This window comes from Ascaphus truei, chromosome 5 (genome assembly GCF_040206685.1).
Source record: "Ascaphus truei isolate aAscTru1 chromosome 5, aAscTru1.hap1, whole genome shotgun sequence".
Lineage (NCBI taxonomy): Eukaryota > Metazoa > Chordata > Amphibia > Anura > Ascaphidae > Ascaphus > Ascaphus truei.
This window is the reverse complement of record NC_134487.1, coordinates 815500-841661: the sequence shown is the minus strand read 5'-3', so window position 1 is coordinate 841661 and position 26162 is coordinate 815500. Positions and strand designations below refer to the sequence as shown.

General features: G+C 47.3%; 1 protein-coding gene across 4 annotated transcripts in view; it reads left to right on the top strand.

Annotated features, from left to right (window-relative positions):
* LOC142494778 (guanylyl cyclase-activating protein 1-like) overlaps nucleotides 1-26162 on the top strand; it is a 77922-nt gene that overhangs the window by 33710 nt on the left and 18050 nt on the right. For all 4 annotated transcript variants that reach the window (XM_075599227.1, XM_075599224.1, XM_075599225.1 and 1 more), the window contains exon 3: nucleotides 21897-21987. In XM_075599227.1, coding sequence (XP_075455342.1) covers nucleotides 21897-21987 — 91 coding nt within the window. The remainder of the gene's footprint in view (nucleotides 1-21896; nucleotides 21988-26162) is intronic.

Genomic DNA, 26162 nt, shown 5'->3' with positions numbered 1-26162 from the left:
AGCTCCCCGCACCGGCTTCCCACTGCAAGAGCGCCCCGCACCGCTTCCCACTGCAAGAGCTCCCCGCACCGGCTTCCCACTGCAAGAGCTCCCCGCACCGGCTTCCCACTGCAAGAGCTCCCCGCACCGCTTCCCACTGCAAGAGCTCCCCGCACCGGCTTCCCACTGCAAGAGCTCCCCGCACCGCTTCCCACTGCAAGAGCTCCCCGCACCGCTTCCCACTGCAAGAGCTCCCCGCACCGCTTCCCACTGCAAGAGCTCCCCGCACCGGCTTCCCACTGCAAGAGCTCCCCGCACCGCTTCCCACTGCAAGAGCTCCCCGCACCGGCTTCCCACTGCAAGAGCTCCCCGCACCGGCTTCCCACTGCAAGAGCTCCCCGCACCGGCTTCCCACTGCAAGAGCTCCCCGCACCGCTTCCCACTGCAAGAGCTCCCCGCACCGGCTTCCCACTGCAAGAGCTCCCCGCACCGGCTTCCCACTGCAAGAGCTCCCCGCACCGGCTTCCCACTGCAAGAGCTCCCCGCACCGGCTTCCCACTGCAAGAGCTCCCCGCACCGCTTCCCACTGCAAGAGCGCCCCGCACCGGCTTCCCACTGCAAGAGCACCCCGCACCGGCTTCCCACTGCAAGAGCTCCCCGCACCGGCTTCCCACTGCAAGAGCTCCCCGCACCGGCTTCCCACTGCAAGAGCGCCCCGCACCGGCTTCCCACTGCAAGAGCTCCCCGCACCGGCTTCCCACTGCAAGAGCGCCCCGCACCGGCTTCCCACTGCAAGAGCTCCCCGCACCGGCTTCCCACTGCAAGAGCGCCCCGCACCGGCTTCCCACTGCAAGAGCGCCCCGCACCGGCTTCCCACTGCAAGAGCTCCCCGCACCGGCTTCCCACTGCAAGAGCTCCCCGCACCGCTTCCCACTGCAAGAGCTCCCCGCACCGGCTTCCCACTGCAAGAGCTCCCCGAACCGGCTTCCCACTGCAAGAGCTCCCCGCACCGGCTTCCCACTGCAAGAGCTCCCCGCACCGGCTTCCCACTGCAAGAGCGCCCCGCACCGGCTTCCCACTGCAAGAGCTCCCCGCACCGGCTTCCCACTGCAAGAGCTCCCCGCACCGCTTCCCACTGCAAGAGCTCCCCGCACCGGCTTCCCACTGCAAGAGCTCCCCGCACCGGCTTCCCACTGCAAGAGCTCCCCGCACCGCTTCCCACTGCAAGAGCTCCCCGCACCGGCTTCCCACTGCAAGAGCTCCCGTATTTTTACATAGTTTGGCCACTTGTTTACTGTACATATTGATGTCACATGTACAGTGGGGAGAAAAGTTTGTGAACCCCAATTATAATGATTGTATTGTATTGTATGTTTTTATTTATATAGCGCCATTAATGTACATAGCGCTTCACAGCAGTAATACACGGGGTAATAATATAAATAACAGATAATATAAATAACAGATCATGGAAATTCCATCGTTTTTCCATGGTAACCTTCTTGACCAAAAACCCGTATTTCTTAAATATCAATAGGGGTTATATTAACCAATTCCATGTCTTTTGAAACAAAGTGATGTATGAATTAGACCAGCGGTGCGCAATCTTTTTGAGCTGCGGCCCCCTTCCTGGGAGCCGCAGTGTTCGCGCCCCCACCCCTCTCCCGATGGCTCGGCGTCAAATGACGTTGCGGGTCATGTGACGTCACTTGGCCCCACCGCGTCATTTGATGCACGTTGCCATGGCGACGCATTGCCGAAGACATGGCTGGCAGCAGGTAAGTGAGTTACAGAGGCCTCACGCTCTAATGCCGTGGGGAAGAGTGCAGTGCCCCCCCCAGCAGAATCACCCACCCCCCTGGGGGCGTGCCCCACACCCCCCCAGCAAAATCACCCACCCCCCTGGGGGCGTGCCCCACCCCCCCCCAGCAAAATCACCCACCCCCCTGGGGGCGTGCCCCACCCCCCCCCCAGCAAAATCACCCACCCCCCTGGGGGCGTGCCCCACACCCCCCCAGCAAAATCACCCACCCCCCTGGGGGCGTGCCCCACCCCCCCCCCCAGCAAAATCACCCACCCCCCTGGGGGCGTGCCCCCCAGCTTGCGCACCACTGAATTAGACAAACAATGAATAATAAAGAGTCAGGGCATGGACCCTCACATTACTAACATTAAGGACTTCCACCAGGGGAACGGGCTGAGTCTTTCCAGGAGATACAGGAGAGCACAAGATCCCCAACACACATGTATTCCAACATGCACACGTGAGAAACTACATACTGTCCGTTCCATCCATAACACAACATGCACACGTGAGAAACTGCATACTGTACTGTATGTTCCATCCATAACACAACATGCACACGTGAGAAACTACATACTGTACTGTATGTTCCATCCATAACACAACATGCACACGTGAGAAACTACATACTGTATGTTCCATCCATAACACAACATGCACACGTGAGAAACTACATACTGTACTGTATGTTCCATCCATAACACAACATGCACACGTGAGAAACGACATACTGTATGTTCCATCCATAACACAACATGCACACGTGAGAAACTACATACTGTACGTTCCATCCATAACACAACATGCACACGTGAGAAACTACATACTGTATGTTCCATCCATAACACAACATGCACACGTGAGAAACGACATACTGTACGTTCCATCCATAACACAACATGCACACGTGAGAAACGGCATACTGTACGTTCCACCCATAACACAACAGATATGTGTAGGTGACTGACAACCTTTGAGCACCTTTTTTCAGATGCCGAATACCGCAAAGGTACAATAGCCCTGTTTTACCAGATGCCAATATCAAGTCCCAATAAGTCAACCAACCAACCACAATGTTATCAAGTGGGAACAAGACATGGGTGTGAGTCTGGAGGAGGTAGATGCTCATCTATAAGGGAAACAAATATTAAGGTCTTCCACAGATGGTACTAACCCCAGCACATCTCCACATTTTATTTCCTAACTATCCCACCCTCTGGGAGATACTGCTCTAGTTATAAGGTGTTGTAGTACAGGGTACCTGTGAGGGTCCAGGAGTGCTGAGCTGTCTGAGATGGGATGGAGACCAGGACAGGCTTTTGGATTATCTGATGTTCTTTCTGGTGTTCAGCGCCTCCAGCTTCAGTGGACTCCAGGGTCTCTGGAGGCAGTCCCCACTAAAGCAACTCTCATACATCCCTGCCCATGGACTGGAATTCATGCAGGGGTATAAATGAACTAAGGGACTTTATTGCATCACTGAAGCAGGTGGTCTTACAGCGGCTTCAGGGGTCTCAGAGAATCCAAGGTCTCTGGATGGTGCGCGCTCTGCATTGTGGAGCCTCAGGTCTTTCTGACCCAGCCAGCCCATGAGGGGCTTACTGACCTCTCACTCCCAGCCGGGAGGAGCGGTCACACACTTCCACTCCTTAGGAATGGTGGAAGCAGACTCCTATCTTGTGGTGCTTCCTCCCTGAGGAGTTAGAAGGGTGGGCTCAAGGTCTGTACCCTGATAGGCTGTATACAGACCATGAGTCACCACCTCCTCTGTCACTCAGAGAGTAGCATGAGGGGGTCAATTGCCCACAGGACTGCCTGTCACAGCCTAGACTGCTAAGGACTTATGTGACAGGGGGAAAAAGAGGGTGGACTTACCATTACACTATTCTCCACTCTGCTGGTGAAACTGTGGACACATTGGTTCATTTAAACATATCTGGTGGTCTTGCATCAGAATTTCACCTTACCGGAGGAAAATCAAGAGATTGATAACTCATGTGACAGGCATTGTCCCTCTCTGGGATATGGGCACTTTACTGATTAACAAATCCATGAAGAAAATACAGTAGCTACAAATAAGGGCTCACTGCTTAAGCACATGCTCTCGGCTGCCAAGACGGTGATAGCTAGCCACTGGAAACAAGAAAAACTGCCAGACATCAATATAGTCCAAAATAAAATGAATACCATAATGCTCATGGAGAAACTCACAAGTCTCCTTGAGGACAAACATAAAATCTTCCAAAATATACGGCAAACATGGAGAGCATATGTGAGCTGGCATGGTCGCTAGGGAGACCTCCCCTCCGAGTGGACAATGCTGGGTAACATGCAATGGTTCTCTCGACTCATTAAAAGTGTATTATCTTTTTTGAATGTATGTATATGTGTTACACTAACAAAGGACTTTACCCCTTCCCACTTCCCCCAATTATTTTCTGTACCCCATCCCCGATTTACAAAATCAATAAAAATAAAATAAAAAAATCAGGGTACGTGCAAAAGTAAGTGAAACCCTGCATTTATCTACTACATAAAGGGTGATAATTAGAATCAGGTATTTACATAATTAAGTAGATCTTCAGGTGTGTGTGTGGGAGGCCCCACCCTATATAAAGATGAGATACTTTGTGAGTTTGGTCTTCACCATACAAGTGTGTGGAAACATGTCATGCCACGATCAAAATAAATCTCTGATGACCTCAAAAAAGCAGTTATTGATGCTCATCAGTCTAGAAAGGGTTACAAAACCATTTCTATAGATTTGGGGCTCAAATTGCACAAATGGCTAAAGTTCAAGACCACGGCCACTTGACCCAAGAGCAGTCATCCTACCAAAATCTCTCCAAGAACATACCAGCAAATCATCTAGGAAGTCACAAAGCACACCAGAGTAACGTCCGAGGATCTGCAGGCCACTCTCGCCTTGGCTAATGTGAGTGTTTATGATTCAACTGTCAGAAAAATACTGAACAAGAATGGGGTTCATTGAAGGATATCCAGGAGGAAATCACTGCTCTTTAAAAAGAACATTGCTGTCCGTCTGAAGTTTGCCAAAGAGCACAGATGATCCACAAGACTTCTGGAAAAATGTTCTCTGGAAAAACGAGTCAAAGGTAGACCTTTTTGGCCTTAAAGAGAAAAGTTATGTAACCCATGTTCCCCCCCCCCCCCCCCAGACACAGATGGCATATCTAGGGTGTAGTGAGGGCTGGCTACATGTATGTTGGTGGTGCATACCTGCCGGTTACAGGAGGGCCTGAGTCTCCCGCGGTGATGTCGGGGATACAGGATCAGGCTTCTGGGATATATGAGAAACAAAAATAATGTGCGCAACTAATTAACCTCTATATTAATAAGTGATAGGTGTAATTACCAAATACCCCTCAAGTTCAGTAGCCCAATGTAAAGCCACAAACACCGCTGTGTATAAAATAAATTTTCTTTACATAACTGTGTGGTGAGTCTTGAATGCGTCTGCTGCTATAAGAACAGGGGGTGGCTCAGCACCCCCAACACACTGCACAAACAAATATAAAGTCCCCAGCGCTATAAGTCCAAGATACCGTGACCTTAAAGGAAGTCTCTGATCTTTCAAGATGGTAGTTGGGCTTGATAAAGATGTTTCAGATGGGACGGTGTCTTTGATGTAGATGATTACACCTTCTGAAATAAAGATGACAGACACACCTGATTGCGCAGCGTATTTCTACAATCAGATCCCTATCTAGGATAATACAGAATCTTACTCACATAAGTTACATCTGTATGTTCATTGGAGAGAATCTGTGGTGGCTCCCCTTCTCCTCTGTTCCTCTCACGAACCCCCGTGTGGAGACAGCTTACTGGGATCAATCACAGTCCTCGATGACGTCAGGGATAGATCCGTTGCGACACCCCCACCGACGTGAGATAAGATGGGCACAATATGGTGTAGTATGCAATTACTTTATTGAGCTAAAACACTTAAACAATGCTTTAAAATACACTCACATGGTGCAATGTGGATGATACTCCGCGCTAATGCCGTCCGCAGCTTGCAAATCCTTCCAGCACAACGGGGAGGTACACTGCTCACAGACACGCTGTCGACTCGGCGTGTGACGTCAGTGGTGCAGGAAACCCTCCTCGTGTCAAGACTACAGATGCTGCGATGGCTCAAATCACTAGGCTCCTCCTCCCTACGCGTTTCGTGACACGTGGTCACTTCGTCAGGGGATATTGGTGGTGCATACCTGCCGGTAACAGGAGGGCCTGAGTCTCCCGCGGTGATGATATATGAGAAACAAAAATAATGTGCGCAACTAATTAACCTCTATATTAATAAGTGATAGGTGTAATTACCAAATACCCCTCAAGTTCAGTAGCCCAATGTAAAGCCACAAACACCGCTGTGTATAAAATAAATTTTCTTTACTGTGTGGTGAGTCTTGAATGCGTCTGCTGCTATAAGAACAGGGGGTGGCTCAGCACCCCCAACACACTACAGAAATGGAAACAAAAAAAAAAAAACAGCGCAGGACGCAGATAGTGAAGTAAATACCTACAATGTGTATTAATTAAGGGAAAAATATTCTGCGTTCATCAAGTAAAGTATTTAGAGCATTGTGTGTGTAATACACATGGGTTACCCCTCAGTGACTGCTGGTGTGGAAGTGGGATGTCAGCTTGTCCCCAGTGGGCACCAACCGGTAGCTGTATAGCAAAACCTTCTTGGGAGCTTCTCCTCAAACTGTCAGCGTCTTCATAGACAGTCCCCTTTAAGGTCAGCTGGGCTCCGCGATATTGGCACTCACACGATCCCCAGAGAATTCCACATGGACCGGAGTGGTGTGTGAAGTCCGTGATCGAAAACCGTCACTCACAGAGGTAAGTCAGCTGGCTGCAGACGTATCGTCAGCGTGCCACGCTGCCGCTTCGTTGCGGGACGCCGCTTAATGACGTCACTATGCCCGCGACTAGGGATCGATCGGCAAGAGTGTTTCTCAGTCCTTCAAGTGCCCAAAATTGCACACAGAGATACGAATAACCAAGGCAACATCAATATGTAAAATCAGTAAGACTGACAATTGAACAATAGATCAGAAATCATCCAACGCGTTTCGTAGTGAGGATACGTCTGCAGCCAGTCAGCTGACTCTGTACCGCACAGGCACACTGTTCTTCCAGCTTCTGACTGTCCAGCCAGACACTCCACTCCAAACTCTCAGCTCTCAGAACTCACAAGAACTGACTCTCATCCGCACAGAACTGAACTCACACACACACAGGACAGCCCACTAAATAGACACAGCCCCGCCCCCTGTGATGTCAGCAGGACCTCCCCTCTGTCTATGCCTGCACAGAGCTCAGGGGCCTGCCTTTACCACAGAGGCGGGGCTTGGTGAGGGGGAAAAACCCATGGTCACTACTGGCGCCTGCCCTTACAGGGCTTACTCCAGTAGTAGAAGGATAAGTAGCCCGTTCTGTTTACAGGGGGCTACACTCTCCCTCTGGTGGAATCCAATGGTCCCCACTTGGACTTACTTTTAGCAGAACCATCCTGCGTAGACAAACCTGGGAACACAAACACAAAACCATGGCAGTATGTTAGGCATAACATGTTACCATGTGAGGAAGTATTTTGAACACAGTTACTCCCAACGGGGAGAACCTTAATAATAATGCTTCGAGTCAGGCTACCGTACCCTTCTTCCATTATGGTCTGTTATGGTCACATAGAATGACTGTACCGACCCAGACTCTGGCCGATAGATCACACTGTGCATGTATATGCACCGTCCTATACTCCAGATCCTGACCAACTCACTGATCCTGTATTGATTGTGGTAACCTGCCTTACCAAACTTTGTCCTCAGGTACTCTTGGACGGCTTCTCGGAGCCAACTATCCCTGTTCTCCTCAATCTCTCGCATTATGGGTTCAGGCACATAAGGGTATTCGTACCCATGGGACTGCCTATACCTAGCCACTATGGCTCTGTCTGCTCTGCTCAACTTAGTGAGTTTACGGTGACCCGCCCTGCTTGGCAGTACCCAAAACTCTGGTTCTGCAGGGGCAATATCATCATACAAAATACTGGGGCCCTTGGGCAGAATGGTCTTTTGCTCTATCTCCCGGTACCTGTGTTCTATCTCGTCCGCCACCTCCTGGGGAGTATAGGCACCTGCCGCCCACCAATAATCAACTATGTTGTTACGGATGAGTAAGAACCTGGTGCGGTCCATACCTTCATGGTACCCAGTGAACAGGGGTGCCCACCACTTGTCACGGTGCTCGTACTCGGATAAGGGGCTAGTGGTCTCTATCTCGGACTCTGCTTTGGATGAGACACTGGACGTCCCCGCCTCTGTAGAGCGCGAGCAATCTCTCCTCCCTTTGGCGTTGATGTACACCGTAGGGTTCATCTTGTGAACAACTTCACTTACAGGCCCAGCCTCTGCTGTAGTATGGGACCCTCGGGCCGTACCTCTAGCTGCAGGAGAAAAAGGCACAGGGTTAGGCACACGTATCACATTGGCATATGGTATTTCCCCATCAGACCCCTCATCGCTCAATTCCCAATCCCTTACATCTCTGGAATATTTGGGGTACTTGCTAAATTTATCCGCGCTAGGTCCCGGTGACAACACTCGTGACTGGGTAGGGGCAGTGGCCGGGGCGATGGAGCTAGGGGTTGGGGCTGGGGCAATGTTCAAGTCAGTGTCCAGCAAGCGGGTAATACCGCGACCAGTGGGCGCTTTCTTGGTTGCTCTCTCTGACGTGCTTCGTGCTCCTCTGGATGGGCCTTGGCTTTTAAGTGTGGCCATTGCAGCTGTCATGGCTGCTCTCCGTGGGGAGAACAGCGCTCCCGGGCCCCTTTTCCATTCGTACCCGGAAGTGACGTCATCGCCGGTGCCCGCGGAATCCCCATCCGCTCCGTAGTCACGCACCGGAAGTGCGTCGAAGACCGGAAGGGGCGGTGGTGGATCATCCGGTCCGCGGATGGGCAAGTAGGCCGCAAGCCTCTCCTTCTCGTCCTCTGCAGGTTCCATCTTCGCCTGGCGGGAGGAAGGGAGTGGTGGAGTCTCCTTACCGCTCCGCTACAGGCTGATGTACTCGGGGTCCTCCGGAGTCATCTCGGATGCCATCTCCGCTGCACTGGGAGTCACCACGGCCGCGGGACTGCTACGGGCCTCAGGCCGCACCAGCGCTCACCGTCGGAAGGTGTCTGGACTCGTCTGCTCCTCTCCGGTAAGTGGACCGCCATCTTTGTTACAGCTGGGGTGGTTCACCGGTAGGCGCATCGCCACAGATGGGACGCCAACTTCCTCCTCCGAAGATATTATGATCGGCTCCTCCGCAAGGGAGTCACCGGGTTCTTGGGCGGTACCGCCAGTGGGTAGTGGTACGAAACGGGTTCGCCCCGGTACCTCCACTGTGGTCGCGCTCTCCTCCGCCGACGGTTCTCTCGGCTCTGTAGCTGGCTGGGCCTTTGTTCTTACTGCATGGGTGAAGCGGGGAACTAGGGCAGCCTTGTCTTTCGTCTCCGCCACCTCCATTAGTGTTCCCGGAGAGGCACCCCACGGGGTCTCGATCAGTGGCCATGGCTCGTTAGGCCACAGGTAGAACGTGCCGCATTGAGGGCATCGTGCCTTAGTGCTTGGGACCACTCCGGGTATCCCACCGTGGATGCACAATCACCGGAGGTATTCGTGGCCCTCAACCTCCACTACCAGTAAGCCTCCTGGTAGCTGGTAAATCGTGGTGCTCAGTTCGGCCATATTTCGCTCAGGGGTGGAACAGTTCAGTTGCTCAGCTCCACTCTCTGTGAATGTCAGACAGAAATTAAGCTCCTCGCTCTCACTTCCTGTCCCTCCCTTCGCTGGGGAAGGCTCTCCTGATTGGCTCTCCTTGTGCCCCCTCCCTCTGGTGGAAACAAGAGGCGGGGCACTCCTTCTTTCAGTGTGACGTGGCCGGGCTTGTTGGCCAGTCACAGCACAGGTGGGTGGGCTTTCGGCTTTCGCGCCGCTCCTCTTGCAGGGGATCTGGGTTTGGCGCCAAACCCCTGCACATCTCCCACCACATTTCTCGCACAGCCTCTTTGCACGATTCACGTGCGCTCTCCAGGATTGGCGGGAATCGCCATTTTAGTTCGGCTGCTAACTGCTGGGCAGTGGATGGCGCGTTTGTCGCCATTTTGGATTCTTCCTTGCTCCACGGAGCACATGTAGTGACGGCCGCCATCTTTGATGAGCCCACCAAATGTAAATGTGCACTATTCTCAGTGTCTACAGTGAAACACGTTCCTAGACACTGACTGACCTCCACTTGCTCACTGAACACTCTCTGCATGCTTTCTCTGACTGTTGCCCACTAGTATGATGTGGCATACCCCAGGCTAGGCAGAACTACTTCTCTATGCACTGTACTCGGTGACTGTTCCTGCAAGTACTCTGTGGTGCATTTTATGTGGGTGCTGGCTAGTGTACCGGGCATCTCCCTAAGTACGGGCGTCCCTACTTTTGGCCACTCATAGTGCGGGCCCTGGGCCATGGTCCCTGGACAAGTTAACAAGCTAACCCTCCCAGTTGCCTCACACTATCTGCCTCAAGGGACTAGAACAGCTATAGCTAGGCACCCATCTTACGACACCCTCTTAGGGCACCCAGGGCGTACTGTGCGGGAGTCTACGCTCCCCTGACTACCCCTGGTATTACATGCCCTACTTTCTCCAGCACTTGCACGGAAAGTGTACTTCACTCCTCCCGTTCTGCTTCGCTGAAAGCCTGTCCTGTTTGGGATCTCAGCAGCTCGCCTCCAAATGTAAACCATGTTCCCCCCCCCCAGACACAGATGGCATATCTAGGGTGTAGTGAGGGCTGGCTACATGTATGTTGGTGGTGCATACCTGCCGGTAACAGGAGGGCCTGAGTCTCCCGCGGTGATGTCGGGGATACAGGACCAGGCTTCTGGGGTAGTTGCCTCCATTCTCTTAGTGATGCAGCGCCTCCATCCTCTATAACTTCCCAGTTGATGTGGGGTAGGACCCTAATAGAGAAGTAACCCTGGTCCCAGGGTGAATGCTCCAAAACACACACAGTCTTTCCGGGTAAAATAGAAAAGTCTCTTTATTGTCTCTTGGGTTCAACACCACAGTTCAACACCAGCAGCAGCCTTATACCCCGCGCACCGGGGTACTCCTCCTCTCCTTCCCTCCAACAATGTCTCCAGACAGGATGGTCTGGATGGGGCCTCAATACCCCGGCCTCCAGCTCCACCAGGGTAGGCCCTGTGGGTAAAGCTAGATCTCCTTCCCCTCACCCCCTGAGCAGGGTGGGGGGCATTGGTCCACCTCTATGGCTCTGTCCTTATTGTCCTGAGTCCTGCAGCACTTCAGACCCATACACCCTCCTCAGCTCCCATCTGATGCATTTCTCCAGCTCTGCAATCAGATGCTCTCTCCTCCAAATGTATGCAGAACTCCAAGACTGGACACCTTGCAGAACTGACAGACCTCTCAGAACTCCTTCTCAGAACTCAACTCCATGCAGAACTAACAGACGCACAGAACTCTCAGGACTGACTCACACACACACACCTGACAGCCTACTAAATAGGCACAGCCCCGCCCCTTATGATGTCAGCAGGACCTCCCCTCTGTTGAGGCTGCACCGAGCTCAGGGGCCTGCCTCTACCACAGAGGCAGGGCTTGGTGAGGGGGAAAAACCCATGGTCACTACTGGCGCCTGCCCTTACCAGGGCTTACTCCAGTAGTAGAAGGATAAGTAGCCCGTTCTGCTACAGTTATGTATGGCTAAAAACAAACACTGTGTTCGAACAGAAGAGCCTCATCCCCACCGTCAAGCATGGTGGTGGGAGTGTGATATTTGGGGCTGCTTTGCTGCCTCAGGACCTAGACTGCTTGCCATCATGGACACAACCATGAATTCTGCATTATATCAGAAGATTCTACAGGAGAATGTCAGGCCATCCGTCCTTGAGCTGAAGCTGAAGCGAAAATGGGACATGCAGCAAGACAAACAGATCTACAAAAGAATGGCTGCATGTAAGAGACATGTGCAGAGGTACAACCAAGGAGACAGATTTGGTGAAATTAAACCATAGCTTTATTCAGCCTGTCAATTTGAACAATGCAGAGCATACAGAAATACACAAATAAACAGCCTATCCCTGTGTAAGAGCTAATTCACTTCCCCAGTTCCTATCTGCAGAGTTGGGGAGGATAAGCCCCTTACCAACCTACAGGAGGTTTTTCTACAGGTCTAATTTGCCAGGTGGAGACTGGTTAATTGTTTTTAGCTGCAATTAACCAGCTTCCTGTTGGATTCCTCATTCACTGAGGCTTTCTATTGAAACCTCATTGAGACATGGTTAATTCCCTGTTACATACCTACCCTGTTTGTGGGAATCTCGGGCTACCACGGCCGAGTCCACCCTTCCACTCTCACTCGAGATACACCTGCTGGTCGAATGAGAATGGATAGAGGACGAGAACCCTCAGTCACGCTGTGATTGGAGCCCTTTCTCCAGGTTACCAATGTCTCATCAAAAAGGTGCTTGAAATCAGCACTATTCAGTCGCTTGAGGAGGGCTTTTCCCAAACACAGTCTTTCTTCTTCTGACCGCTTGGTCACAAGTTTTCCCATGCGTCAGGCGATCATTTCTTCCCTGAGTTTAGGGTGACCACCTGCATCAGGTTCAGTATCCATGGTCATGGGTGTGTAATAGGGGACTTAACCCTGTTCAGAAAACTTGCCTCTAATCCAGCAGTGTGCTGGTTAATTGACCAGCACCTGGCTGATTGGAGGTTTGTTAGAGAAAAGGCTCCTCCTGAGACCGGAAGGAGAGACTCCTGAGCTCACACGTGGGCTGAACCAGGAAGGGACAGAGAGGTCTTGAGCGGCTGTAGGCTGACAGCCAGACAACAAGACAACAAGGGGGAGAAGACTTCTAAACCTAAAGGCTGAAAGTGCCTTAGGACAAAAAGGCTGCGCCAGGAGAGCAGAGAAGGATTCCCCCCTACAGCTACCAGAGAGACAGATAAGCTTTACTTTCTAAGACTGTCGTATATCTGCACATATCAACATATATGTTTGGGGCTGGGAAACATGCTACCTAAAGGGAGTTCTGGACTGCATATGTTTACCTAGAAATACTCCCAAGTGGAGCAGAAGCTTTGTTTAACCCCTTATTTGCATACGGTTGATGATTTTCATGTGTTAAAGAAGCAGGCGCAATAAAAGCCTTATTTTAGTTCACCTTAAAACCAGTCTCTATTGCGTACCTCTGCACACGTCTCTTACATAAGGTGTCAGAAGTTGGGATGAGAGGTGGCCCTTGAAGTTAAAAGGGGCCCTGGAGACTGCCTGTGAAAATGTTTGTGCTTGTGCCTACATACAGTTTTGCAAACAGCCTGAGAAAAATAACCCCACAGAATCACGTGCAGCCATGACCAGAATTAAAGGGATAGACACCCAAACAGGAAAACTATACTGCACTGAAAAAAGCCACCGTTGGACTATTCTTCCCAATCCCAAGAGGAGAGAAAGAGACTTTGCTGAAGCAGGTGAACCTTACTTTCCAGTCACAATAAGATGTAATATTGTCGTTGGTAAAGAGGCTTAGCCCTCCAGCTGTAGTTAGGATTCAAGAAGTGAGGTAGCGCTCCAATGATAGGAGCTAGGCTTTGTTTATTATTGTCTTTAAAAAATTGCCCCGTCGGGTAAAAAGGGATTACTGTGTAAAGGGTAACCCAAAGCCAATTGCTGAGTGTTAAGTCGCCCTGCCGGGAGTGAAAGAAAGTGGTAAAAAGAGAATATTTTTATTCTGCAAGTAATGTCTGTCTATGTATCTTGGGAGTACAACATGCACCCAAAGTGTGAAGAGTGAATTCCATAATACCCAAAGATGAGACTGAAAATTACTGAACTCATGCAGAAAACCAAATTCTTTTGCTTAAGCGGAGGGATTGCATATAGCAAGTAAATGGTGTAAAGAAAATGCCTTTGCTGAAGCAAGGAAATGGGCAGCTACACTAGCAAGCATTGTGTGAAAGAAAAAGTGCCAAATCGGTCAAGGTGAAGAGTACACCTTAGAAAAAAAAAAAACCCCTGGGAATTTGAAATGGCCCAGATGAAGTAAAATACAGACTTTGCAAGAATGGGGAAGAAAATATGTTCCTGATGTAAAGAGCCCGGCCACACGGAGCAGTGTCCCTTCAGGCCTTATTCAGATGATGAGGATGGCTCCTACGTGGCCCCAGAAAAAGGGCAGCAGCCAGAGGACTATGTTTTCCAATGAGCCAAGGAACTGCAGCAGCCAGCAATGCGCTGTAGACCCAAGGGAGGTACAGAAGTTTTACTTGGCAACTGCACAGCCAGTATCACTGATGAGAGAGGATGCGTGCACAGTACTGCTGATATTGGAAAACTCACCAAAGGGAAGAAAAAGTCTACAGAGATGCCTGTGAGAGCTACGACCTCTACAAACAGAATATGCCCACCTGTAGGACTACCAGCGGGGGTTCTAGCAAAAACAGTGGCAACAGCTGCAATAGCGCCTCCTGTTGTCAGGAAGAAAAATACACCTGGTAGCCCCAAAATGAAGGACAAGATGCAGCGTTCCTGCAATGAACCCTACCCCACGGGAGAGTGGCCCTTCCAGTCCGATAAGGAGGAAGACATCTCTTATGGGGAACCCAAACTGAGTCACACCCACAAAACACCCCAAGAATGGTGGGGGTGCCTTCACTCGGTACGAACCGAAAAAGCCGCTCTTTATGATGACGAATGCGATCGGCAGGAGCAAGAGCGGGTGCACCAGATCACCGAATATTTCTGTCAGCTAACGCAACTGCAAGAAAAGCCTGGCGAATACAATGAAGCTGCTGAAGTTTCACATAAAGACGGAGACCCCAGTATTCCTGATGGGACGGAGTCATTCAAAACAAAAAGGCAGAAAAAGAAAAGCGGTTCTTCACTTACCGTGGAAGGAACAGACACGTCCGCAGATCCCGAGGAGAAAATGGGGGAACGAGATGCCCTGCAGTCTAGAGAAAATGGGGGATTCGTCCCGCGAATAATCGAATATCCAGAGGGCCCAAGGCAGAAGTCGTGTAACCCAAAGAAGTGTCTGTCTGGTGCCAACAGTGAGGAACCCTCAGCAAACCATACCAGGGAAGCGGAGCCAGAACCAATGAGTGACGATCCCTTGACCAGCCCTGAAGATGCCCGGAAAATTGCCAGGCGTGACTATGATCTGCTCTGGGAACAATTGAAACTGGAGAGGGAAGATAATGCTGAGCTACAGAAGACTGTCCTCGCAATGTACTCTGAATCTGGAACCGAATTGGAGAATTTAAGGACAGATATAGATACAGCAAATGCTACTATTACCACCATGGATGGAAAGCAGAGTCAATCTGATAGAATGATTGCTATTCTGAAGCAGAAGTATTAAGAGGCACTGAAGAAGATTACAGTCTTTCAGAAAGACGTTCGCAAATGCCATCGAGAGGTGGAAGTCTCTCTGAATGAGGTTCACACTTGTCGCCTAGAACTGAATGCCTCACAACAAGCGGTCAACAGTGTCCGGACAGAGGTGGACGTATCCCAGAAGGCGGTTCATACACTCCGCACAGAACTGGAAGTCTCCAGGAAGGAACTTCGCAGTTTCGCTGAGAGGCTCGACATTTCAAAGAAAACTATCCTCCATCTTAATTTAGATCTCAAAGTCTCTCAGAAGGAGCTTCAGACCCTCAACCTGGAGATGGAAGTCTCACGCCAGGAGACAGCCGCCTCCAAGCAGATGTGCGAAAATGGAAGGTGGACTACAAGGAGGCCCTGATTAGTACAGAGACTGAAAAAAGAGAAAATTTAAGATTAAAAGAAGAAAATTCTGAGTTGACAGACCACATCAATGGAAAGAATGAAAAGCTCCACGAATTGGAAAAAATAAAGAAACTGTTGGAAGATGGAAAGTTTGAAGCAGAGCACCGACTGCAGAACCAACTGCAAGGTCTCCATACACACCTCAAGAATGTCGAGGAGAAGCAGCGAACTCTGCAGGAAGAAAATCGGCAAGCTGCTAAGGAAATTCAAGTGCTGCAGGAACGTCTGATTACCCAGTGTGTCCTCGCAAAGCAGCATGATAAACTGAAGGCTACCCTGAGCATCACCAAAGCATCGCTAGAGGCTAAGCTTAGAGGTCAGGTGACTCGGTACAAGTGGGAGCGCAAATAGGTCCAGAAACTGAGACGAGTATCTGCAGCCCAAGCGAAGAAGTTCAGAGTGCTCCACAAAATAATGAATGATAGGTGGAAGCAAGCTCAGAGAAAGCACAGGGAAGAAATAAAGACCCTGAAAGGAGAATGGCAGGAAACCCTCAAGAAACAGAGTGAGACTCTGCAGTCCACTAACTTACAGATGCCTCCAATACGGGAAAAGGTATTGGCTCTGCCCAAGCATCAGTATCCCACAGTAACTAATGCCCGTGAGGACAAGGGTACAGTGAGAGCTGGGGACACCACTCACTTTCAAAACAAGATTACGAAGTTTGAGCAACCTAAAAAAGCACTAGCCAAACCTGCAAACACCCAAAGAGATAGGAGTGCAGAATCAAAGCCATAGGAATCCTTAACTGAGGAAGCTGAAAAGATAGCGCATTCTCTGGAATTGGAACTGGAATCACAACTTAATCCCAAAGAAGCTGAACTGGCAACTACATTGAATGGAAAAAGTGCAGGAAGACAGCTTGCAGAACTGAGGGCTCAGGTGGCTGTTTTTGGGCGCTCTTGTGATACCATGAAGTGGACATTTGGTGCTAAAGTGGAGTACATGGGGAAAATGGTGAGAGAAAGCTATTTGCATAAATGCTCTGCGACTGTCGCCATACAGCCTGCCTACAAAAAGAGGAGCGCCCGACACAAGGGAAAGCTCATGACCACGCGGTCAGTAGAAAGACTGTACTTGGGAAAAGTTCTCCTTGAGCGACTGAGGACTTCTGATCTCAAGCACCTTGTGGAGGAGACACTACTAAACTGGAGGAAGGGCTCCAATCCCAGCAGGACTGAGGGTTCTCTTCCTTCAACCACTCTCATTCAAGTCACTGAGATATCTCGAATAAGAGTGGAAGGATGGGCTTTGGCCGTGGCAAGCCCGAGCTTCCCACAAACAGGGGAGGTATGTAACAGGGGACTTATCCCTGTTCAGAAAACTTACCTCTAATCCAGCAGTGTGCTGGTTAATTGACCAGCACCTGGCTGATTGGAGGTTTGTTAGAGAAAAGGCTCCTCCTGAGCTACCAGAGAGACAGATAAGCTTTACTTTCTAAGACTGTCGTATATCTGCACATATCAACATACAGAGGCGACACGTTTTATTTAACATCGGCTAGAGCTGCAAGCCGGGAGGTTTCCCGGCTTTCTAAACAAATCCCCTCGGCGTGTCGCGCGTCACTGATGCGCGGTCACGCTTCATCGGGTGTGTGCATGCCATGCGCGCGTGCCCAGGGCTCCCCGAAGGGAGCCCTGCATGCAGGAGATGCGGGGGACAGCGGTGGGGGGCTCCGGTGGACCCGGAGAGGGGAGGGGGGTGCCTCGATCGATCGGAGGACCGATCCTCCGAGGCTCCGGCGCGCGCACGGGACATCCCGGCGCGCGCCCGGTTTCTGTCGCGGCCGAGACCAGGCAAAAGTTTAAATAAACTCTGCCGCGACAGTATATGTTTGGGGCTGGGAAACATGCTACCTAAAGGGAGTTCTGGACTGCATATGTTTACCTAGAAATACTCCCAAGTCGAACAGAAGCTTTGTTTTACCCCTTATTTCCATACGGATGATGATTTTCATGTGTTAAAGAAGCAGGTGCAATAAAAGCCTTATTTTAGTTCACCTTAAACCAGTCTCTATTGTGTACCTCTGCACACGTCTCTTACAGGGTGGTTCAACCTGGGCAGAGTTTTTATCTACTCTTATTGACCCCCATGGCATCTCAGTTTGGTAGTCGGCAGACTTCTTATCTCGACGTATTACCTCTTTTACGCTGCCCAATTCTTCAATGTGTGAGGAAATCCCAAGTGATGTCTAGCAGGGTATCTCTGCTATAGTATCACCGTTTTGAACTTTCTCCAGTACCAGCGTTCTCATTCATTACGTTCCCATCCGCAACAAGCCTGACCCCCTTCATCAGTAGAGACGTCATTTGCGTTTGGTTCAGGATACTTAGATTCCAGTACATCATCAGTTTGATTGTAGTTTTCACACCTAACCACTACCCGTGGCCTCTCTTTTTTGTAGAGAACTAGTGCTGTACCTGTTGGGGTGTGATCACCGAACCAGTTCTGCCTCATTCTAGCCAAAGACTGAATCTTCCTAGCGGCTATTTTCATCATGAGGAATCTGGATTGGGACATGTGGGTGTGGTAGCATGTTTGGATTTGTATTGCGTTTCTCAGTCGTAATTCGATTCTTCTTACCTGAATTGTGTGGAAAGCCGATTGTAGCACTGAGATTGCATTGTGGGTGCACTTATGGCAATGCACAGCTTGCTTGGTTGTGACGAGGGACTTATATCTGGATTGTATCATACAAGCAACTTCCTTCATTTTCTCTGAGTGTGCATCAATGCATCCTTCACTATATTTTGGAGCTCTGTGGATTTCTTTGCTCGGGCGGTAGCTGCTTGCCTCAGTTTCTGGACCTTCTTGTGCTCCCTCTTGTACCGAGTCACCTGGCCTCTAAGCTTGGCCTCCAGTGATGCTCTGGTGATGCTCAGGGTAGCCTTTAGTTCCTCATGCTGCTCTGCAAGGACACACTGGATACTCAGACGTTCCTGCAGCACTTGTACTTCGTTAGCAGCCTGCAGATTTTCTTCCTGCATTGATCGCTGCTTCTCTTCGGCATTCTGTAGGTGCGTACGCAGACCTTGCCATTTGCTCTGCAGTATGTGCTCTGCTTGTGTGCGTTGCTCCAATCCTTCTAATTTTCTTCTTTCAGACTTGTATTTTGTCTTTTTACAGTCTCTATAATATTCAGGGCCTCCTTGTAGTACTCCTATCTTTTACACACTTCGGAGATGAGACTCTCTCCTGGCGTGAGACATCTAGCTCTAGGTTGAGGGTGTGAAGCTCCTTATGAGAGACTTTAAGATCCATACTAAGCTTGCGGACATCTTGAGAGACGTCCAGCTCCTTGACGAGACTGTCAAATTCATTTGGAGAGATTTCCAGTTCAGTGCGGTGACTGCTGATCTCCTGGTGTGAGGCATTCAGTTCTTTTCGGAGAGTGTAAACCTCATTCTGAGAGACTTCCAACTCTCTATGGCAAGTGCGAATCTCTTGCTGAGAGACTCTAATCTCTTTCAGTGCCTCCTCATACTTCTGTTTCAGGTTAGCAATTATTTTGTCAGACTTGCTCTGCTTTTCATCCATGGTGGTAAAAATAATGTTCGCCATTTTCAGCTCAGTTGTCAGGTCTTCTAAATCACTGTGTAAGTGACGCCCTGTGTCCATCACAGTCCTACTGTCAAAGGCGAGTGTGAGCAGACACTCTGTAGCTTGGCGATAGCTCCATCTCCTGTTTCAATCGTTTACAGAGGAGATCACAGTCCTGCCTGGCAGTTTGCCGGGCATCTTCAAGGCTGTTCAAGGGATCGTCACTTACTTGTTCTGGATCTGCTTCCCTGGCATAGTTTGAGGGTTTCTCGCTGTCAGCACCAGACAGACACTTCTTTGGGGTACAGAACTTCTGCCTTAGGCCCTCTGGATATTCTGAGCCTATAACTGCACATGTGCGCCTTTGCCGCTCTGCGCATGTGTGATTAAATAGATGGCCGCCCCCACACTCCCGATCGCTTTGCGCTGAGGGCGATAGCGGGTAGATCCCTGCACCGGAGGCAGGTTAGGGGACTCGGATATATATACATACACAAGAGATGAAACTGAAATTAAAATTATTATTATTCAAGTATTTAACAAACTGTTCCAAAATGATAACATCACCTTTCTATGTAATGAGCTCACAGTCCCTCTGAATCCGGGTTCCATGATGAATTGTAGGAGTCCATGCCTTGGAACCAACCAGCGAACAAATAGCAACAAGGTTGTCTAAATGTATCAGTTTAACCACTCTATGTAGCGCTATTGTCTCGATACACTAGCTGCTTGTGGAGACGTGATGACGTAATACGTCTGAACATCCGGGTCCCAACGCGTTTCGTCAACACGTGTCTTTGTTATATGGAGCAATGGAAGGAGTAATAGGGAGAGATTATATGGAGCAATAGGCGGAGTAATAGGGAGCGATTATATGGGGCAATAGGAGGAGTAATAGGGAGAGATTATATGGGGCAATAGGAGGAGTAATAGGGAGAGATTATATGGAGCAATAGGAGGAGTAATAGTGAGAGAGTATATGGGGCAATAGGAGGAGTAATAGGGAGAGATTATATGGAGCAATAGGAGGAGTAATAGGGAGCGATTATATGGGGCAATAGGATGAGTAATAGGGAGAGATTATATGGGGTAATAGGAGTAATAGGGAGAGAGTATATGAAGCAATAGGATGAGTAATAGGGAGAGATTATATGGAGCAATAGGAGGAGTAATAGGGAGAGATTATATGGAGCAATAGGAGGAGTAATAGGGAGAGATTATATGGAGTAATAGGAGGAGTAATAGGGAGAGATTATATGGGTTAATAGGGAGAGATTATATGGAGCAATAGGAGGAGTAATAGGGAGAGATTATATGGGGTAATAGGAGGAGTAATAGGGAGAGATTATATGGAGCAATAGGAGAAGTAATAGGGAGAGATTATATGGGGTAATAGGAGGAGTAATAGGGAGAGATTATATGTTGTAATAGGAGTAATAGGGAGAGAGTATATGAAGTAATAGGATGAGTAATAGGGAGAGATTATATGGAGCAATAGGAGGAGTAATAGGGAGAGATTATATGGAGTAATAGGAGGAGTAATAGGGAGAGATTATATGGGGTAATAGGAGGAGTAATAGGGAGAGATTATATGGGGTAATAGGAGGAGTAATATGGAGAGATTATATGGGGCAATAGGAGGAGTAATAGGGAGAGATTATATCGGGCAATAGGAGGAGTAATAGGGAGAGATTATATGGAACAATAGGAGGAGTAATAGGGGGCGATTATATGGAACAATAGGAGGAGTAATAGGGAGAGATTATATGGAACAATAGGAGGAGTAATAGGGAGAGATTATATGGGGTAATAGGAGGAGTAATAGGGAGAGATTATGTGGGGTAATAGGAGGAGTAATAGGGAGAGATTATATGGAGCAATAGGAGGAGTAATAGGGAGATTTTATATGGGGTAATAGGAGGAGTAATAGGGAGAGATTATATGGGGTAATAGGAGTAATAGGGAGAGAGTATATGGAGTAATAGGAGGAGTAATAATGAGAGATTATATGGGGTAATAGGAGGAGTAATAGGGAGAGATTATATGGAGCAATAGGAGGAGTAATAGGGAGATTTTATATGGGGTAATAGGAGGAGTAATAGGGAGAGATTATATGGAGCAATAGAAGGAGTAATAGGGAGATTTTATATGGGTTTATAGGGAGAGATTATATGGAGCAATAGGAGGAGTAATAGGGAGAGATTATGTGGGGAAATTTGGAGGAATTATAGGGAGAGATTATATGAAGCAATAGGAGGAGTAGTAGGGAGCGGGTATATGGGGTAATAGGAGTTATAGGGCGCAGTTATATGGGGTAATAGGAGGTGTTATAGGGAGAGGTTATATGGAGCAATAAGAGAAGTTATAGGGAGAGATTACATGGGGCAAGAGGAGGAGAAATAGGGAGAGATTATATGGGGCAATTGAAGGCGTTTTATGGAGCAGTAGAAGCAGTTATACGGAACAGTTATATGGGGCAATAGATGGAATTATAGTGGGGGGTTATATGGGGCAATAGGAGAAGTTATAGGGAGCAGTATATGTAACCATAGGAGGAGTTATTTGAAGCAGTTAAGTGGAGAAATAGGAAACGTTATGGAATTATATGTAAAATAAGAGAATTTATACAGATGTAGAAACGTATTGTTTTGCTAACGCGATATTCTCTTGTTCCCCATCAGGCAGTGCGGGCAATTAACGGCTGTGATCACGATTCAACCCCAGAGGAATTTACCAACCGTGTTTTTAACAAGATTGATATCAATGGGGATGGTGAGAACCTGTGATTTACACACCTATACTCCTCATACATTCCACGCTAATATTACTCAATACCCTGGTGATCTTACTACCCAACTGGAAGTAATAGTACCTTGATTGTCATATTGAACTTTGTCTTCACAATATTCGTTACCTAGTTCTTACTGGAAAATAGGAGAATGCTCAATTTATTTTCTCCTGGCAATATACTTTATATATAATTATATTATACTGCACATCAATATTGCCCACTACTTCACAGTACCCCAGTACCAATACTACACAGTATCCTTATACTAATGCAAGTATATATCCTGATACCAATACTACCCAATACCTCTGCACAAATACTGCCCACAACTCTGATGTCAATGCTGCCCAATATGTAGAAATGAGTACTGCCCAATACCTTGGTACTAATACTCAAATCAATGCTACCCAAATGCTTCCAAGTACCCCAAAACTAATGCTTCCCAATGCACCTGATACCAATACCCTGATACTAATATTGCCTTATACCCCTTACCAATACTCTCAAATACCCCTGTATCAATCATATCCAATATCCAGATAACAATACCAAAGCTATTCCATACCTTGATGCCAGTACTGTCCACTACTCATATAATACTGTTAGACTAACCAATACCACAATACCACAATACCAGCCAATACTACCTAGTACTACCCAATGCCCCAATACCAAAACTACCCAATACCCAAATAACCAATACTACTCAATGCCCTGATACTAATATTTCTCTATATAGAGGATAACAATACTGTTCAAAACCTTAATAGCCCTAACCCTAACCCTAACCCTAACCCTAACCCTAACCTTAATACTTCCCAGTATCTTGCTAAAAAATACTACTCAATGCCGATGGACCAATACTGTCTATATCCTCATACTAATAGTGCCCAATACATCCCTAAATATAGCAACCAATACTACTCAAAACTCTGATACAATACCATCCTATACCAATACCACTCATTTTACTGAAAACAATTCCATCAAATAACCCCATATCAATACTAGACAATACTTGCACATCAATACTATCTGATACCTATACTATCCAATATCCTCTTACCAATAATAGCCCAAACACCCAAATACCAATACTCTTCAATACTTAATACTATTAATTGTATACCTGCTGCATACTATACTATTGAGTATTATGCAATACTTAATACTATCTGATATCTATACAATAATATAAAAGACCTAAATATCAATACAATTCAATACTCAATATATCCAATACCCCTGTAATAATAATATCCATTATATCCTATATATCCTGTAAAATCCAATATATTCTGTACTACCAAGTATCCAATATACCCGGTACTTTCCAATATACCCGGTACTTTCCAATATACCCGGCACTTTCCAATATACCTGGTACTTTCCAATATACCTGGTACTTTCCAATATATTTAGTACGAGAGGTTACTCTCAATGTATTACTTCCTCGTAAAACATTTTATAAATAAATAAAATAATACCACCCAATATATCTTATACTTCCCAATATATCTTACACTACCCAAAATATCTTGTACTACCCAATATATCTTATACTACCCAATATATCTTACACTACCCAAAATATCTTGTACTACCCAATATATCTTATACTACCCAAAATATCTTGTACTATCCAATATATTCTATACTATCCAAAGTATTCTATACTATCCAGTACTCAATATAGTTACATAGGGCCTCATGCAGTAAGCGCTGATAAGGCTTTTTTCGCCATTTTTCCGCCAAAAATGCCTTTCCGATTCAGTAAGCACCGAAAAGTGGCCAAAATCTGCAATTTTGGTTCCCGATAAAAACTTATATAAACTTAAAATACCGCTATGGTCATGAAGGGGTTAAGCCCTCCCGCTACCTACCCGCAAGCCCTAAACAACCACCGTTGGGTCTAATACCCACTTCGGCCACCCCCGCTACCCACAATTTAAAAAATACACACACAACAGCCCCACACTAAATAAATATATAAATAAATAAATATATAAATAAATAACTATATATATATATATATATATATATATATATATAATTACCCCAACAACCCCTATACCCCCCTAACATACACATATATGCACATCAATGATACTATAGGCCGGCAGGGGCCCTCTGGTGTTACCCGTGGGCCTGCAGTACCAATTCTGTGCCCCCCCAAATTAATGTCAAAACACATACATAAATATATATATATATATATATATATATATATATATATATATATATATATAGAGAGAGAGAGAGAGAGAGAGAGAGAGAGAGAGAGAGAGAGAGAGAGAGAGAGAGAGAGAGAGAGAGAGAGAGAGAGAGAGAGAGAGAGAGAGAGAGAGAGAGAGAGAGAGAGAGAGACAATATACAAATAAATGTTGAAGGGTTATCAAAAACATGCTCTACTACAAATACCACTTCTCCATATCAGACACAATACAATTAAATAATATTTCCTAAAAAAAAAAATCCAATCTCATCTTCCAATCAAAAGCATCAAATGCCAATCAAAACATTGATTTTACATTTTACATTGTATACATGATGCATACAATCTATGCACCATGTACATTCTGCAAATCTGCAAAAAGTTACCATCAGACAAAATATAAGTACCCAAAAGAATACAATATAGAAAAGCAAGCCTCACCCTGACCTAAAGTCCAGCATACAACATCAAAAATTACATCTATCTAATTTCAAAAAACATTACACACAAGAAATGGTTTGGTAGGATATGCTTGTATTGCTGTCTTTAAAATGATTTTGGCTATGCTGCTATGCATAAATGTGTGTGTAATGTTTTTTGAAATTAGATAGATGTAATTTTTGATGTTGTATGCTGTACTTTAGGTCAGGGTGAGGCTTGCTTTTCTATATTGTATTCTTTTGGGTACTTATATTTTGTCTGATGGTAACTTGTTCTGTTTAACGATTGAAATAGTTAATTGTGTAATTGTTATGGATTGTAGTTTAATTGTTTTGTGATTTGATTAATGAATGCTAATTGATTTATGGTGACTTGCATGGTTTAAATAGTATACTTGTTTGGATTTAATGGTATTTTCTTTGGAATATTTTATTGTTAACATTGATTTGCAGAGTGTACATGGTGCATAGATTGTATGCATCATGTATACAATGTAAAATCAATGTTTTGATTGGCATTTGATGCTTTTGATTGGAAGATGAGATTGGATTTTTTTTTTAGGAAATATTATTTTATTGTATTGTGTCTGATATGGAGAAGTGGTATTTGTAGTAGAGCATGTTTTTGATAACCCTTCAACATTTATTTGTATATTCTCTCTCTCTCTCTCTCTCTCTCTTCTCTCTCTCTCTTCTCTCTCTCTTCTCTCTCTCTTCTCTCTCTCTCTTCTCTCTCTCTTCTCTCTCTCTCTCTTCTCTCTCTCTATATATATATATATATTTGCATGATGAAGCCACTGTACAAAGAATGGGTGAAGGGTGGGTATCGGGCCAGGGTGGCTTAACCCCATAATTACCTTTGTGGTTATTATCAGATAAGGTGATTAAGGGGTTAATTGATATCTGAATGTAATTACAATATATTGGCTATGTATTTTGTTGGCAACGGAGGACAAGGATTTTGCTGGCGAGGGGGCTTCTTATTGATGAGGTGAGTAGAACTTTAGTTATTTTATTATGCTAGTTAATGTGTTTAATAATGGGCAAATAATCTATTATCCCTATCTGGATAATAGTTATTTGGCACATTATTGTACTGTATGTGTTGTGGGTGGGGGTGGGGGGATTGATGTATTTAATGTATAGGACATGTTTATTTTTTTTACATACAGTGTTGGTTCCTTTTGGTCTGCGGGGGACCTCTGGAGACCACATGCGGTATCCTCGGGCTTCTCACGGGTACCAGGCTGCCGGGTCCATGGTGGACACCTGTGGGGAAGAACCGGTGGCCCCACATCTGTGGGGGCACCGCGGACCCATAGGGACCACCTGTGGGTCCCCAGACCCCCGTGGGAACCACCCGAGGCCCCTCAGACACCTGTGGGTCTGACCTGTGGCCCCCCAGACATCCGCGGGCCTACCGTGGAGACCCCATTGTGGCCCACGGTGACCCGCAGAGACCACCTGGTGGACCATGGCGCCTGGTGGGAACCACCAACAG